The sequence below is a fragment of the Psammomys obesus genome, unplaced genomic scaffold (assembly GCF_907164565.1).
Source record: "Psammomys obesus unplaced genomic scaffold, mPsaObe1.curated_primary_1811, whole genome shotgun sequence".
In the NCBI taxonomy this organism is placed as follows: Eukaryota; Metazoa; Chordata; class Mammalia; order Rodentia; family Muridae; genus Psammomys; species Psammomys obesus.
In genome coordinates, this window is record NW_026585504.1 from 25,595,321 (window position 1) to 25,609,712 (window position 14,392).

Genomic DNA, 14,392 nt, shown 5'->3' on the forward strand with positions numbered 1-14,392 from the left:
GTCAGATCGAAAAAATAAGACACTGGAGGAGTATGAATGAAGGGAACTGAGTGGAAGAGGGCATGGAAAGGGAAGAGGATGGATCAAGTGTGGGGAGTACTGAGGGAGAGAAAATGGAAGTGATGGTGGTGGTGTGGCAGCTCTGAGACAAGCTATAAAGCTAGGATAAGGGAACTCCTAGAAATCTATGAGAGTGACAATAGCCAAAAGTCCCAGCAAAGAGGAATTTGGACCCTGAAATGGTCACCTCTTGTAATCACACAGACTTCCAATGGAGGGATGAGGACAGCAATTTCAACACCTGACACTATTATCTATTGTATTATTACTGCTACACTTTCAGATAGGAGCCTAGCATAACTATCCTTTGACAGGCTTCACCCAGAAGCCTATAGAAACAGATACAGAAACCCACAGCCAAATATTAGGTGTGGCAGAGGTGGGACAAAGAAACTAGAGGAGCCAGAGAGGTCAAGGACACTACAAGATAACTTTATACAAAGATAATTTTATACAATTAACTAATTTGGGCCCATAGGGGTTCAGAGACTGAACCACCAACCAATGAACATTCACAGGACAGTTCTAGGCCTTCTATACATATGTAACAGAACTGCAGCTTAGTCTTCATGTAGGTCTCCTAACAACTCGAGAAAAGGCTGTCTCCGACTCTGTTGCCTGCCCTTGGATCCCTTTCGACTAACTGGGCTGCCATGTCTAGCCTCAACAGAAGATGCACCTAGTCCTACTTTATCTTGATATGCCAAGGTGGGTTGCTATATACATGGGGTCTCTCCTTCTCTGAGGGGAAAGGGAGAAGAGACTAGGAGAAGGGGAGGGGAAAGGGAGAAGGGAACAGAGGAAGAGGAGGGGAAAAGGAGGGTTTGGAAGGAGAGGAGGGAGGAGAAACCTGTGATTAGGATATAAAGTAAATAAGTTAATTAATAAAAAAGAAAGAAAAAAACACGTTAAAGAGAAAATCTTAAGGTACCGAGTAGTAACTATTTTCTAGTCATTTAGAACATCTAAATTAACTAGAAAACAAAATTTTGCAATAAAGATTTTAGGTGAGACACAATGAATTAGATGATAACACTTCCTTGGCATAGTCATAACCAATTTTTACATTGGTTATTTATAATTTTTTTTTATTTTTTATGCTTCTCTTTTGTATACTAGCTTTACAAACACGTTGGAATAAGATTTTTTTCCATTAACTTTTGAAAACGCACAAAAATATTATTGAATTTTTATTGAAAACAAAATTGTTTATTCATGGTATTAAAAAGCACCCATGTAACAATGTGACTGATATTAAAAGGAGCATTATAGAATACTATGGACAGTTACTTCTGAGCAGAACGAGAAAGGTTAAATGATGGAATTTTATATATCAATAATTGATCATTTCATGGTTCACACCATCCAAATAATTTTACCAGAAGAGAAAGTTAAGGTGCTGAAAAGATTGCAAAAACTGCTTAGCAGTTAAGAGGAGTTAAAAGCTCTTGGCGAGATCCCAATTTGGGTTCCCAGCACTTATGCGGGAAGGAACACAACTGCCTGTGGTCCAGAGAGATCTGATGCTTCTGATTTCCTAGAACACCTGTACTCATCTGCACATACATATGCTCACACAAACAACCTCCTCCCAAAATAATAAAAAACCTGAAAGAGGGACACACACACACACACACACACACACACACACACACACACACATACACACACACAGAAAGAAATGACTTAAAGCCATCAACTCAAAAAAAGTCCTCCTCATTTCCCCCATAAAAACTATGGCACAGAGCACTGAACCCAGAGACTCACACATGCTAGGCAAGCACTACAAAACTGAGTTATATCACAACAACTATTTCTATGTTTTTAAGTTTCTGAGATAAAATCATCCTAAATATTCCAGGCTCGACTTGAAACTGCAATCCTCATGACTCAGAATACTAAGTAGCTGAGATTGCAGAGATGGGCTACAATTTAGTTGGCAAATTACACTTGGTTAATGCTGACAAATTTATAAAAGTAATCACTCTAATTTTGAAAAATTGGTAGTTTAATTTTCAAGAAACTTGTATTACATTAGTATTATTATCATGTATGTTTTAATATAAAAAACTGGTGGGGTATCAAAAATTTATACTCTAAATAAAATAACAACAAATCAATATTTTAATGGATTACTTGGGAGATTAAACAATTTCAACATATGGGAGAAGCAAGCGTATTCAGCACCCTTGCACCTTAGCAGCACACAGGGAAACCCGAGATATGCAAAGCTGCCTTTTGTCACTGACAGAAATAACTGTCATAATCATATGTGATATTGTAAAATAACACAGTCCGAGAATACAGAACAAAGCCTGATATTTCTGGGCTACTGAGATGGCCCAGTGTGTAAAAATGCTTGCTAGACAAACCTCATAACCTTAGTTCAATCTCAGAAATTCAACAGTGCGAGGCTAGAACTGACTCCTGAAAAGCTGTCTCCTGACTTACATCTATACTTTCCTACCTATCTACACACACATACACACACACACACACATATGCACACACACACAATATTTCAACAAAATTTAAACTTGAGTTTTTACTATACTTTAGTTGAGGAAACAATACCTCTTTGAATTCTACTTAAAAAGATAGTTGTAGTGGTCAGGTGAAATTAACAAATCTACAATGCTATTAATAAAGTTTAGGGAGAAAAACAAAATGAGAACAGTCAATAACATAATATTCAAAAGAACTTTTTCCTCAATCAATCAAGTTTACAAGTTTAAACTTGTAAACTTGGAGGAGCAGAGCAAGAAACACAAATCTTAAGAGGTACAACATATATAGTTGGTCAACTTGGACAGGAAATATTATTCTATCATTCTCCATCACTGTGAAGCGTACTCAGACAATAAATAACTTAAAATTAGTAAGTGGTGTAGTAGCTCTATATAGAATCAATAAAAACAGAACAAATTTTCATAAAACTTTACAAGTACTAATGACACAAAAAAAGCACGGTTCAAAATAAACTAACTTCACAGACGACCTAAACAGTTTTTCTCTTTTGGTTTTCCCATCTGTAAAATCAAAGGAGCTGATGTCCAGAATGTCAAATACAAAGAACAAACAAATAAATTTTCTGAATTAAATTGTGTGTATGTAGATATACATATATGATACATAACAAAAAGTGATGAGTAATAAAATAGAAGGCTACATTTTACAACCATACATTTCCCAAATGAGATTTTAATAGCTTTACCTTTCAATTTCTTTGTCTTGAGTGTTTGATTGCACTAATTTTGCAGAATCATTTTTGTCAGTCAAGGCTTTTTGTTCTTCATAGGCTTTTAGTTTTTCTTTCAACATTAAAATCTAGCAAAGAAAACACTAATTAAAATACAAATCAAAATATCTGTTTCCATCTTACATGACCATAGCAAAAGCACAGTTATAATTAATAATCAAATAAAGCAGATTTCCACTATAGTAAATAATATATTAAATTTTGGGACAATAAGGAAAGAAACATCCCTTAAGTGAAGAACTGTAGGTAATTATCATATCACTGAAAAGAGTAGACCTACCTCTGCTTTCTGCATGTTACAGATCTTTACATACTGAGATACGTGACTGCTGAGATTAAGAACATTGCTCTTCAACTGCTGAAAAATAGAAATTATGAGTATAACCCACATAGTTCAATACAGCACAAGTGGCATTATATCTCACTAACCTGGGTCCACCAAGTTTGACTTTTTGACAAGTGTTAGCATCATGATTAACTATGACCATACTTAAATCTGGTCAAGAGAGTATGTTGAACATACATATTAAATTATAAACAAATTGGGTTACTGAAAAAATACCTTTAAGCATTTATTCACAATATAATAAAATTGTCTGTTAGTTCTTTTAATAAACTCAGAATTCTGTTTTATGTTTGAGTCCCTATTAGTTTCTTATTATTTTCAGAATAGTCAGGAGAAAATTAAACATAAAGTTAGTTTTTAATATTCTGGACAGTTCTTATTTAAGTGATTTAGAATCAGTACTTAAAAATTTTCAAGCTTTGGCCCATACAGTTGTAAAATGGAGCACAAAAAAATCCCAAACAAACCAGAAACCTCCACAATGGGTTGAAGTAATGTGTGAAAAATCTTTGTACAGTCATATAGTTTGACCTTTTATATAAATAGTATATGGACATTTCTCACAGGCTGACATATTGCTCATCCTCAGACTCTTAAAGGAGGAAAGGCAGAGGTTGAGGAGAAATCACATCAGCTAATCTGAGGTCCCTTCTAACCCAAGGTTCTGTAATTTTTAAATAGGTACATTTTCATGTGTATTGTTTATTATAATTTTTTATTTATTAAAATTTATTCACTTTGTATCCCAGCTGTAGTATACGTTTTTTAAAGTATGCCAAAGTTTTGGCAAAAAAATATGTCCCCAACCAGTCACTATTTTTATACTCCTTATTTAACACAATATTATGCATGTGAAAATTTACTGTAATGTTATAGAATTCATGCAAATAATCTTATAAACTGAGGTAGATATCATTAGTTGGCGCTCAGATAAATTGCACTATCATTTATAAATATTTATTGCATTAAGTAAAAAAAATAAATAAATAAATTTAAAGACATTAAATCCTTGGCACTATTCTTTGGATAGCACTTCTGTAGTGCCATCCAAACATCACATGCTGTGTTCTGAAGAAAAAAAAGGCACTAAAGGACTCTAGCACCTACAAGAACAAATAACAACATCCACTGCATAAGTGATCAAGACACAAAACGTGTGACTAAGTTATACCTCAGTAACCGCATCAGACACTTCTAACCTGAACTGCCAGACTCCTTAACAGAAACATGACCCTAATTAAGACTTTAATTAGAGGTATAAAAATAACACATCCCTAATATTCTCCCAACAAGTCAAAGTAAATGCACTTACAGAAGATTTAATTTCTTTTGCACGATTAGCATACTTAAGAGTGTTATATGTGTCGTCGTAGAATAAAGAGGAAGGACTAACAGCAGCTATCATTATAGTTTGACAGTTTCCTCCAAGAGAATCCTTCAACAAGCGAGTAAGCTTACTATTTCTGTAAGGAATATGCTGATTCCTTCTCTGAAAGAACAAAACAAGAATACTTATTCCATTTTTCACATCTAAATAAAAACGATTACTATTTCACTAGAAGAATATAAGCAATGCCCAATGATAAAACTGGCAGTTGACATGATGCAAATGAATTTTGACTACTTGGTGAATATGTGAAAATCCCATTCACTGCTGACAGGACCACTCAGTACGTTTAAAAAAAAAAAAAAAAAAAAAGGCTGCTCCCACACACTCCGTGCAATTCCTAGAGCCCACACAGCAGGAGGAGAACGCACTCTGGAGAGTTACCCTCTGACTTCAACACACACAGACTTGTACACACAAGTAAACGAATAAAAATGTTACAAGTCCCATCTAAAATTGACATCTCTAAGTACAAACTTTACAACAAAACAGCTATCAAGATTGTTTTTTTTTTGTTGTAGGTGAAACATATTTGAAAAGATGACTGAACAAGGGTGTGGCATCATGTGCCTATAATCCCAGTCCCTTGGTAGGTACCTTGGATAGTAAAACAAGCTTATGTTTCCAAAGTAAAACACAACCAACCAACCAAAAAACAAATCACCCAAACTTCAAGAAACTCGAGTAACTTTATAAATTTGAAGTACATCATATGCAAATGTTTGAGTTTTTAACTCTGTGTGCAATGAATGTTGCTTTTGCAATGGTCATGTAATTTCAGTAACTTGCCCTCTTAAGAAAGTCTTTCCAATAATTTTAAAATACACTATTCTAAATTAAAATTATCACTTTCAGCAATTTAACAGTAATTTTCCTAAAGCTTTTAAGCCTGTTTTAGCTTCAAAACTAAAAAACAACTTAGCATACTATCAAATATGCTATCTAACACTATGTACTTCTGGTTTATGCTGCATCAAAAGAGTTTTAAATGCTTCAAAGCATTAGTAAACATTCTATTATATAATTACACTTTAGACATTAAGCCTCTTATCTCTTTTGTATTACAATTTGACAGTATATTATAAAATACTAACTAGACAAACTGGCTGTCAAAGGTTGTTTTTTTTTTTTAATGTCTTCTTATCAATTCAGTTATCATTCTTGTTTTCTAGTCATCATCGAGCAGTTACTTACAATGAAGTTCAAAGCTGGGTGTATGAAAAAAGCAACCATGCTAAGCATGGTCGAACAGGCCTGTAATTATAGCTTTAGAAGGCTGAGAAAAGAGACTCAAAGAACAGCCTAACTTACTCACTGAGATCCTATCTCAAAAAACCAGGGGTAGAATACTTTCCTAGCACATGAGAGGTATTGGGTTTAAGCCCAAGTACCACAAGAATGCACACACACAAACAGCATAAACCAATACTTTGTTGTTTCACAAAATAAACATAAACCAATACTTATGCAGCACTGTTCGGTAGTGCAGGGCCAATCATGTCTGAAACTATACCCACAACACATTCCAGAAAATATTTTTCAAAATATTTAGCAAGTAAACATATAGTACCTACCTTTGTATCTGCTAAGGCATTGATGACATTCCCAAGAGCTAAAAGGGATTTATTAATATTTGTGCCTTCTACAAATCGTGTCCCCTTAGTACCAGAAGTACTGGCCCGCTCAGATCCTGCAAGGTCAATGAGTGACATTTTGGCTATACGGACATTTTGATTGATGCTTGCTGTTTTGTCTTGTTGTCGCAAATAAATCTTAAAACACAGAATAGGAAAAAAGGAGTATACATTTCAGTAAAATTAAAGGAAATGCTTTATTTTCAAAAATATATATAAATGAAGACAGTCATTCTCTTTTTAAAAGACAACACAATAACATATTATCTTCCGGATACTAATCAGTACTAGAATTACTAAAGATGAGAAAAATATGAAAATGTAGATTGTATATATGAGTTTTCATATTACAGGCTGTTCCAAAGGCTTATGTATTAATTGTCTAGTCTGCATTGGTGCCTTGGTGCTACTAGATGAAAACCCTATAAGTCTATGAAGTACAAATTACTTGTGGGGAATGGTGTGGTAGTATGTATGTGTTTAGGTATGGATGATAGATCATGTTAGTCCAGGAGCATGTTCTCAACCTGGGCATATGATATGCCACGACTTTGTTGTCTACTAAATTCCACAAAGCAAAGAGGAAAACTGGAAGGTCTTTGGGTCATAGGTCATATTTCCTTCAAGGAAAAAAATAGGATCCTAGCTCTTCTCTATTCCAATTTATTTTCTCAGGCTGGTTATAAAGTAAGTAACAGCCCCTTTAATGATGTGCTGCCTCACCATAGTCCCAAAAGCAATAATGCCAGCTGACACCAGACTGAACCTTCCAGCCCTGTGTGTAAAAATAAACGGCTCATCAATAATTTGATCATGTTTTTCAGCTGCCCACAAAGGTATAATCTATTCAACATGTTTTCTTTCTTTTCTTGAGACAGGTGGTCATGTGGCTATGAGCTTACTAGTAAAAGGCTATGACCTTGAACTTCAGAACTGCTCCCTCTTCCTCTGGAGTACCAGAATTATAGGTCTGAGACAGTGTCCAGTTTAATTGGTGGCAGAAATTTAACTTAGGACTTCATGTATATCAGATAAGCATTCTACCAACTTGTCTACCTCCTAAGCCACTTATTTAACCATCTTAGGTTGCTTTGCAGACTTTAACTGAAACAAGATAGGTGGGAGAGATGAAGACATAGGTAAGATCTAAATACATTTTAGAGAAATCCCACTCTCATAAATATTTATCTAATGGTAAGACTAATGATAAAGAAAAATGTCACTGGAAGAAATAAGATCAATGAAACTACTGAATAGACACTATCTGAAAGGTTTAACTACTATAGATAAAAATACTTTCAAATATAACAATTGCTTTTTGATAAGATGAATTTCACAGGCTAGTGAGATGGTCAAAGAGCTTGCTGCTGAGCTTGACGATTTAGTTAGAGGTCCCAGACTCATCCATGGTAGAAGGAGAGTATCAGTTCCCCAAAGAATTTTGTCATGACAAATATATGCCTACACATAAACACACAGATAAATGTAACATTTTTTTTAATGTTGAAAAATAAATTTCACACAGCATTATCTAAAGTAAAGTTTTACATAAATAAGCATTTGGATAAAAAGAAAAGTAGAAACTACAAACAATAAATTCTGGTATCTGTGTTTTGGATCTTTGTGAACATTTTCTCCAATAGAGTATTGTGTCAGCTATCATTCTTAAGGAATGCAGTTGGCTACATAGTCAATATCTTCCATTTCCACTTTACTACCTCTTATTTAATATGATGCCTATGTTCAAGGAATTCTGTTAAGTTATAAAAAGTAAAACCTCATGTATGTGATAGAAGTTATCTCAATTCTAAATGTTCTTGATGTTGAAGTACTTTCAAGAGCAAATGTACTCGGGCGGCATTTTAGCACTATGTGGAATATTTTCTGCATGCTAAGGACTTTAGCTTTAGTGGGCAAGGTGTCATAGTGCCTGTAATCCCAGCTACTCAGGAGTCTGGTAAAAAGAACAAAAGTCAGGGTTGGCCACTGCTACTCAACGACATCAAAGTCAACCTAGTCAACTTAGTAAGATTATGTCTTGAAACAAAGCAAACCAGCAAACACTGTTGCAAAGCAACGGATGTGCTAAGGAACACAGATGTCTATAGATGAGATTTTGTTGCCACATATAAAAATTATTCATCAGCGTGGCTTTATTTTAAATGTCAACTTGAGTACTAGCCTGAAGGTCTTTTACCTGGAAAACAGCATGAGAACGAGAAGATGTAGCATTCATGTCAGTGGGATGCTGTGTCCTGTTTTTGTTTCCATTGTCTAGTAGCTGTAATATTTCCTCTGAGGACTTAGGCTAGGAGTTTAAATAGAAAATAAATATTTAGTAATCCATCTCTAAAATTTAACTAACTTTTACTTATTTACTGCTGGAGAAATAAAACCCAAGGCCCGTTAACACTAGCAAAGTGTTCAACCATTAAGGTAAATCCCAGACCCTCAGTAAGCTTACTCAACAAATGATAGTTTTAAAGGTAAAAGATATATTTTCTATGAATTTATTCCTATTAAATATTGACAATGTACTATCTGTTTAGAACTTGGTGCTATATTAAGGGGTAAGAGGTAAAATCCAATCTCTGAGACAAATATATAAATGCATTTAACAGAAAAATAAAATTTCAGTGAGATTTTTAATGGGAAAAATATCCCTCAATTGTTTCTTAAGATGTATCAAGTACATTCAATGAGAGGAAGTAGAATGAGGCTATCCTCAATTCTGTGATCTCTAGAGTGCTAGTATCTTTGTGATCCAGGACAGTCACTCTGGCTTTAGATCCCTTGTAATTCACTTTAGTCTAAAACTTTAGTCTTTTTCAAACACAGTGGTTTCAAACTAATGGCTGGTGAGCTTAACCTGCACCTTTCCTGTTCCACAGAAAGAAAAGACACCTATAAGCATACCTGGTGTAAAGTGAGACCCTGCACAACCACTCCTTTTTGCGTGTCTTCCCTGACAGCAAGTGGTCCTGAATTTGTCAAGAGGTCACGAATCTGTTCATTATACACCTTAAAATAAAAAGAAGCATATTAACAGTGATATCAAAATAAGTGATGCTCTCACACACAAAGTTTTGACTGAAGGTTGACAGCCACAGAACAGATTTTGATCACTTTTGTTTACACCTGAAAATTAAGGCTAGAAGCTGGACATGGTGGTGCACACCTTCAATCTCAGCATTCAGGGAGGCAGAGGCAGGCAGACTACCGTGATTTGAGGCCAGCCTGGTCTTTCAAGTGAGTCCAGGATAGCCCGGGTCACACAAAGAAACCCTGTCTGGATAAAACCAAAAACAGACAAAAGAAAAAGAAAAAAAAAAAGTTGGAATAACTATATTCTCACCCAGTAATTCATGATTTAATAACTCTAACAAGATAAAGATAAGCCAGCTTTCTTACATCTGGAAAAAGCACCAATTTTAGGGAATAAATGTTAAAGAAAACCCAGTCAGAAACAGATATATTTATGTCACTATCCTTCAGTTCCAGTTTAACGTACAACAGTGATAGTCCCTCTCTTCTGAATTGTGGAGTGACTAAGACCCTGAGGGATTATTCCATGTCTACAAAATTAACAGCAGAGGAAGGACTGAAGCTTGGCTATCTTTTACTGTCTACCAGGGGGAACACAAAGAAACTTTGGCTGACCAGATCTTCACATTTTGAGCATATAAAGTGATCGCAAATGTGAATGTGCTGACATATTTCTATCATCTCAACAGATAGGAGGCTGAGGCAGAAGGATCACAAGTTCAAAGCAAGTCTTGATGTCCCAAGAATTGTTTGAAATGGATCAAAGTACACAACAAGAAAGCTTGATGACCTGAGTTGGATCCTGCTCAACCATAAATAGGTCGTCTGTATCCTACCCTTCTCAAAGCTCAGGGAAGAGGGGGTGGAACATCCGTGAGAGCCAGAGGTGGAGGACAACTTAAGGAAACAACATTTTGTAGACACAACAGGACAGATGTACATATGAATTCAGAGAGACCGTGACACAATTCATAAGACCTGTACAGCTCAGGGCAGATAAAATCTCAGAATTTAGCTGAGAATATGGGCACAAAGGCCCACCCCTACACAATAAGCTATCCACAAATGATAGCTGCTGGGAAAAGGAAAATCAGTTTCCTTCAATGGAGTGACACTGGGTATATCAACCACACTCTACAGCAGGTCTATGCTCAGGAGTAATTTGTACTCCATGTTTTTAGTGGCTTTTCTTTTGAAAGATACAAAGAACATGAACTTGGGTGGGTCGGGAGAGGAGAGAATCTGGCAGGAGTTGTGGGATATGAAATATAAAGTATACTGTATGAAAACCTAATGATAAAAGGCTCCAGATGCATTGGTATGCATGTATAATGCCAGCACTCCTTAGGGGAGATAAAAAGCAGGCCCTGGAAGCCTGCAGGCAAGACAGCCTACTGTATTCAGTGGGGAAGAAATAAGAGAGATCCTACTTTAACAAGGTGTTAAGACAGAGCCAACTTCTGAAAGATGTTTTCAGACTTCCACTCCCATGTCAAAACTTACACACACACACACACACAAAGTAATTAAAAACAAAAGTGTTCCAATTGCTCAAATAACTGAAAGTGCCTAAACCATGAGCCTATGCTGTTCTAACAAAGGGAAAAGCCTTTCTTTCAATAAATACTAAAAAATAAGCATAAGAGAAATGGTGGTGTCTAAAAAGCACCATCGTCTATAATTTACTCATATATATGAATCAGCAAATCTTGCAAATTCCAGAATAATGAAATTTATAAAAGTTAACAGTGCCTATAATGAGACTAAACAAATATATAAGTAAGCTGATATGAAGTAGTAAGAATTCAATACTGCTTCTATGGTGTGTCTTCCAGCACTTAAACAAAATCTACTAGAGACAAAAATGAACCGAGGGTTTTTAAGATATCCTTTGTTTTTTAAACTACAAAGAAAACACAGAAATTTCTCATTAAAGGAGACCAAAAGCATGCAAGTGAATGTAATTTATGATTTGGAATAATTTCAGACAAACATTCAGAGATTGTTTAAAACATTTCCTGGTTCAACAAATTTATACCATGTAAAGCACTAAAGAATAAATGCATACACAACAGAGAGAACAGCAAATGAAAAATGTTAACATATAGGGCACCTCAGTGAAGGCTATCTAGAAGTTTTTTCTATACACCATTTTTTAATGTCTCTATAATTTGAAATTAGATTAAAATAAGAGTACGATGCATGAAAAAAGATACGCATGGTTAGAAATTTTAATGACTGAAGACACAAGAAGACTCCTGTAGGAGATGATTTGAATGGACCCTTGTAACTGAGTTTTCTCGGACAGTGATTAATGTGCAAGGTAGCGCCAACTTACCTCCAGATAAGAAACGGCAGTGCTGCACACCTTCTCTTCTTTAATCTCATCCATGGACTTGAAAAGGGCTAACATTGTTAGGTACATCACCCCGGGTTCAGCAGCTGATCCCAGCATTGTGTGAGTCTTTCCAGCTCCAGTGGCACCATATGCAAGTACTGAATGTTAAATAAAAGGGTTGAGATCAATGTTCATTGTTACAGCATTACTAAATCCACTCTAGTGGCTAGTTCTAACCTGATATCCCGAAGAGAAACAAACTTTACATCCAATAGATATCACCTGTTCCTACTTAGCTCTAATGTTATTTTGTGCCTTCCACATATTCACAGGCACAAACATCTACTTCCTTATTTGCTATCAGAATACGATATCCATCGGCACACCTCAACCACAGTATGACCACAGGGCACCCACCAAGGCAGGCAGCATATCCTGTGCTTTAGTAAATAACATGAAGCAAAGCGTACATACACTTGTTGAGCTGAATGAATTCCACAAAGGTGATTTATAAAATTATTCTTACATGTTATTTCTGGTAAATTACTTATTTCCACAATTCTATCCAGTATCACATAGAAGTCATGCATTTCTTCAAATGAAAAAGAAATCCAGTTACAAATGCAAACACTCAGCATCATATTAAGTCATCAGATATGTTAAATACTGGTAAAATAGTTTTTGGAATAAATTAAGCTGGTGTTTTACTTTAGTTTGCAAAAGAAGGTTTAAAAATAGCTAAATATATTAAGCCAGAGAGAAAACAGTATCAAAAGAGATTCCTTTTGTTTTTTAAGCCAAAGGGAGAAAAAATCTCTAGGACAAAAGGAAGTTTAATGAGGAAAAGAATATCTGGATACAAATGAGAATCTGCAGTTTGGACCACTAACCATCATTTTTTCTTGATCAAGAATCAAGTGTGATAATTTTCTGTGAGAAAAAGGAGGAAGGCAGTCTTAGTGAAACAAGTTAGCTTGGAATGTACAGTAGAAAACACCATAAAAACTGACAATTATAAAAATGAGATACTAGTATGTTATTACTATAACCTCTAGATTAACTGGTGTTTTCTGAAAGACAAATTAAAGCTTCTCTCCAAGGCGTAAGGAATGCTTCTTGAGCTGAAGATCTGCTAAAAACTACATACAATTCTCAGGCTTCATGCAGTTCTAATACTTTTATACTAAGGAAAGTCTTCAGACATTGCAGGCTGTTAAGAGAGGTCAACAGTGAATATATTTGTGAGTACAAATGGTGAGAAATCTGCCATCAATTATAAGATGTGGCTTAATAAAACTGAAAAGTGTTTACAGGGCTAACAGTAATGCCCTGAGAAGAGAAAGTTTCTTAAGAGATAAGCCATATATCATGACTATGTGTTAAAGAAAGCCTGAATCTACTGAAATCTATTTCAATCTACAGAAATCTCAAAATTATTGGAATTCATGTACCTTGAACTTGATTGTATTTACAAAATGAACAAAGTACATATCCCTCCAAAAGTAAAACTGAAGCTAGATAGAAAAGTTAGATTTTTAAACTGAAACAGGTACCTGTGCAATTGTATCCATTGAGAAAACTATGAAGAATTGGCTTGGTTGTATGTTCAAAAACTTCCATTTGAGTTGATGTTTCATCAAAAACAGCATCAAAAACAAACTTAAGATCTTTATTTTGTTTTTTAGTAATATCAAAATTTGTAGTTTTCGCTCTGTGAAAAAAACTGACTTCTTCATGTTTTGGATCAAAAACGAGTATATGTTTATCCACAACATGCACCACTCTACGGAATGCATCTGCCTTTTCTTTTGTATTCTCAGGACGCACACGAACAACTACTTTCATGTGGTGACATAAATCTTCAGTGTCAGACATCTTTAGTTATCTTGATTCCTGCTTACATAACCACCTGGATTTCTCTGAGATTAAAAAAGAAAAAGTCACTATTAGTTTTACTTAAAACAGGCATGTAATAGTCATTTAAAAGGTAATTTTTATGTCCCATTCTCTTGGGAAATATATTACTGGGAGAAATGCATATACATGTTGCCCTGTTAGCTTAGACAGCTCCCTAAAATGGCACACTTATAAGAAAACCATGGTACGAGTTTTCTGAAATATCAGCCGGGTGTGGTGGCACATGCCTTTAATCCTAGCACTTAGGGAGGCAGAGACAGGTGGTTTACCTGGTCCAAGTTCAAGGCCAGCCTGGTCTACCAAGCTAGTCAAGGACAGCCAAGGTTATATAGAGAAATCATGTCTCGAAAACCAACCAACCAACCAACCAACCAACCAACCAACCAACCAACCAACCAACCAACCA

At 35.3% G+C, this 14,392-nt stretch overlaps 1 protein-coding gene across 1 annotated transcript in view; it reads right to left on the minus strand.

The window, feature by feature from the left end:
* The window catches only part of Kif18a (kinesin family member 18A), a 56,132-nt gene extending 42,188 nt beyond the window's left edge, over positions 1 to 13,944 (minus strand). The window contains exons 1-8 of the mRNA XM_055604129.1: positions 13,623 to 13,944; positions 12,070 to 12,227; positions 9,603 to 9,707; positions 8,884 to 8,994; positions 6,627 to 6,824; positions 4,978 to 5,154; positions 3,600 to 3,677; positions 3,275 to 3,387 (exon numbers count right to left, since the gene is read on the minus strand). Of these exons, the coding sequence (XP_055460104.1) occupies positions 3,275 to 3,387; positions 3,600 to 3,677; positions 4,978 to 5,154; positions 6,627 to 6,824; positions 8,884 to 8,994; positions 9,603 to 9,707; positions 12,070 to 12,227; positions 13,623 to 13,944 (1,262 nt within the window). The remainder of the gene's footprint in view (positions 1 to 3,274; positions 3,388 to 3,599; positions 3,678 to 4,977; positions 5,155 to 6,626; positions 6,825 to 8,883; positions 8,995 to 9,602; positions 9,708 to 12,069; positions 12,228 to 13,622) is intronic.
* Between the last annotated feature and the right edge of the window lie 448 nt (positions 13,945 to 14,392).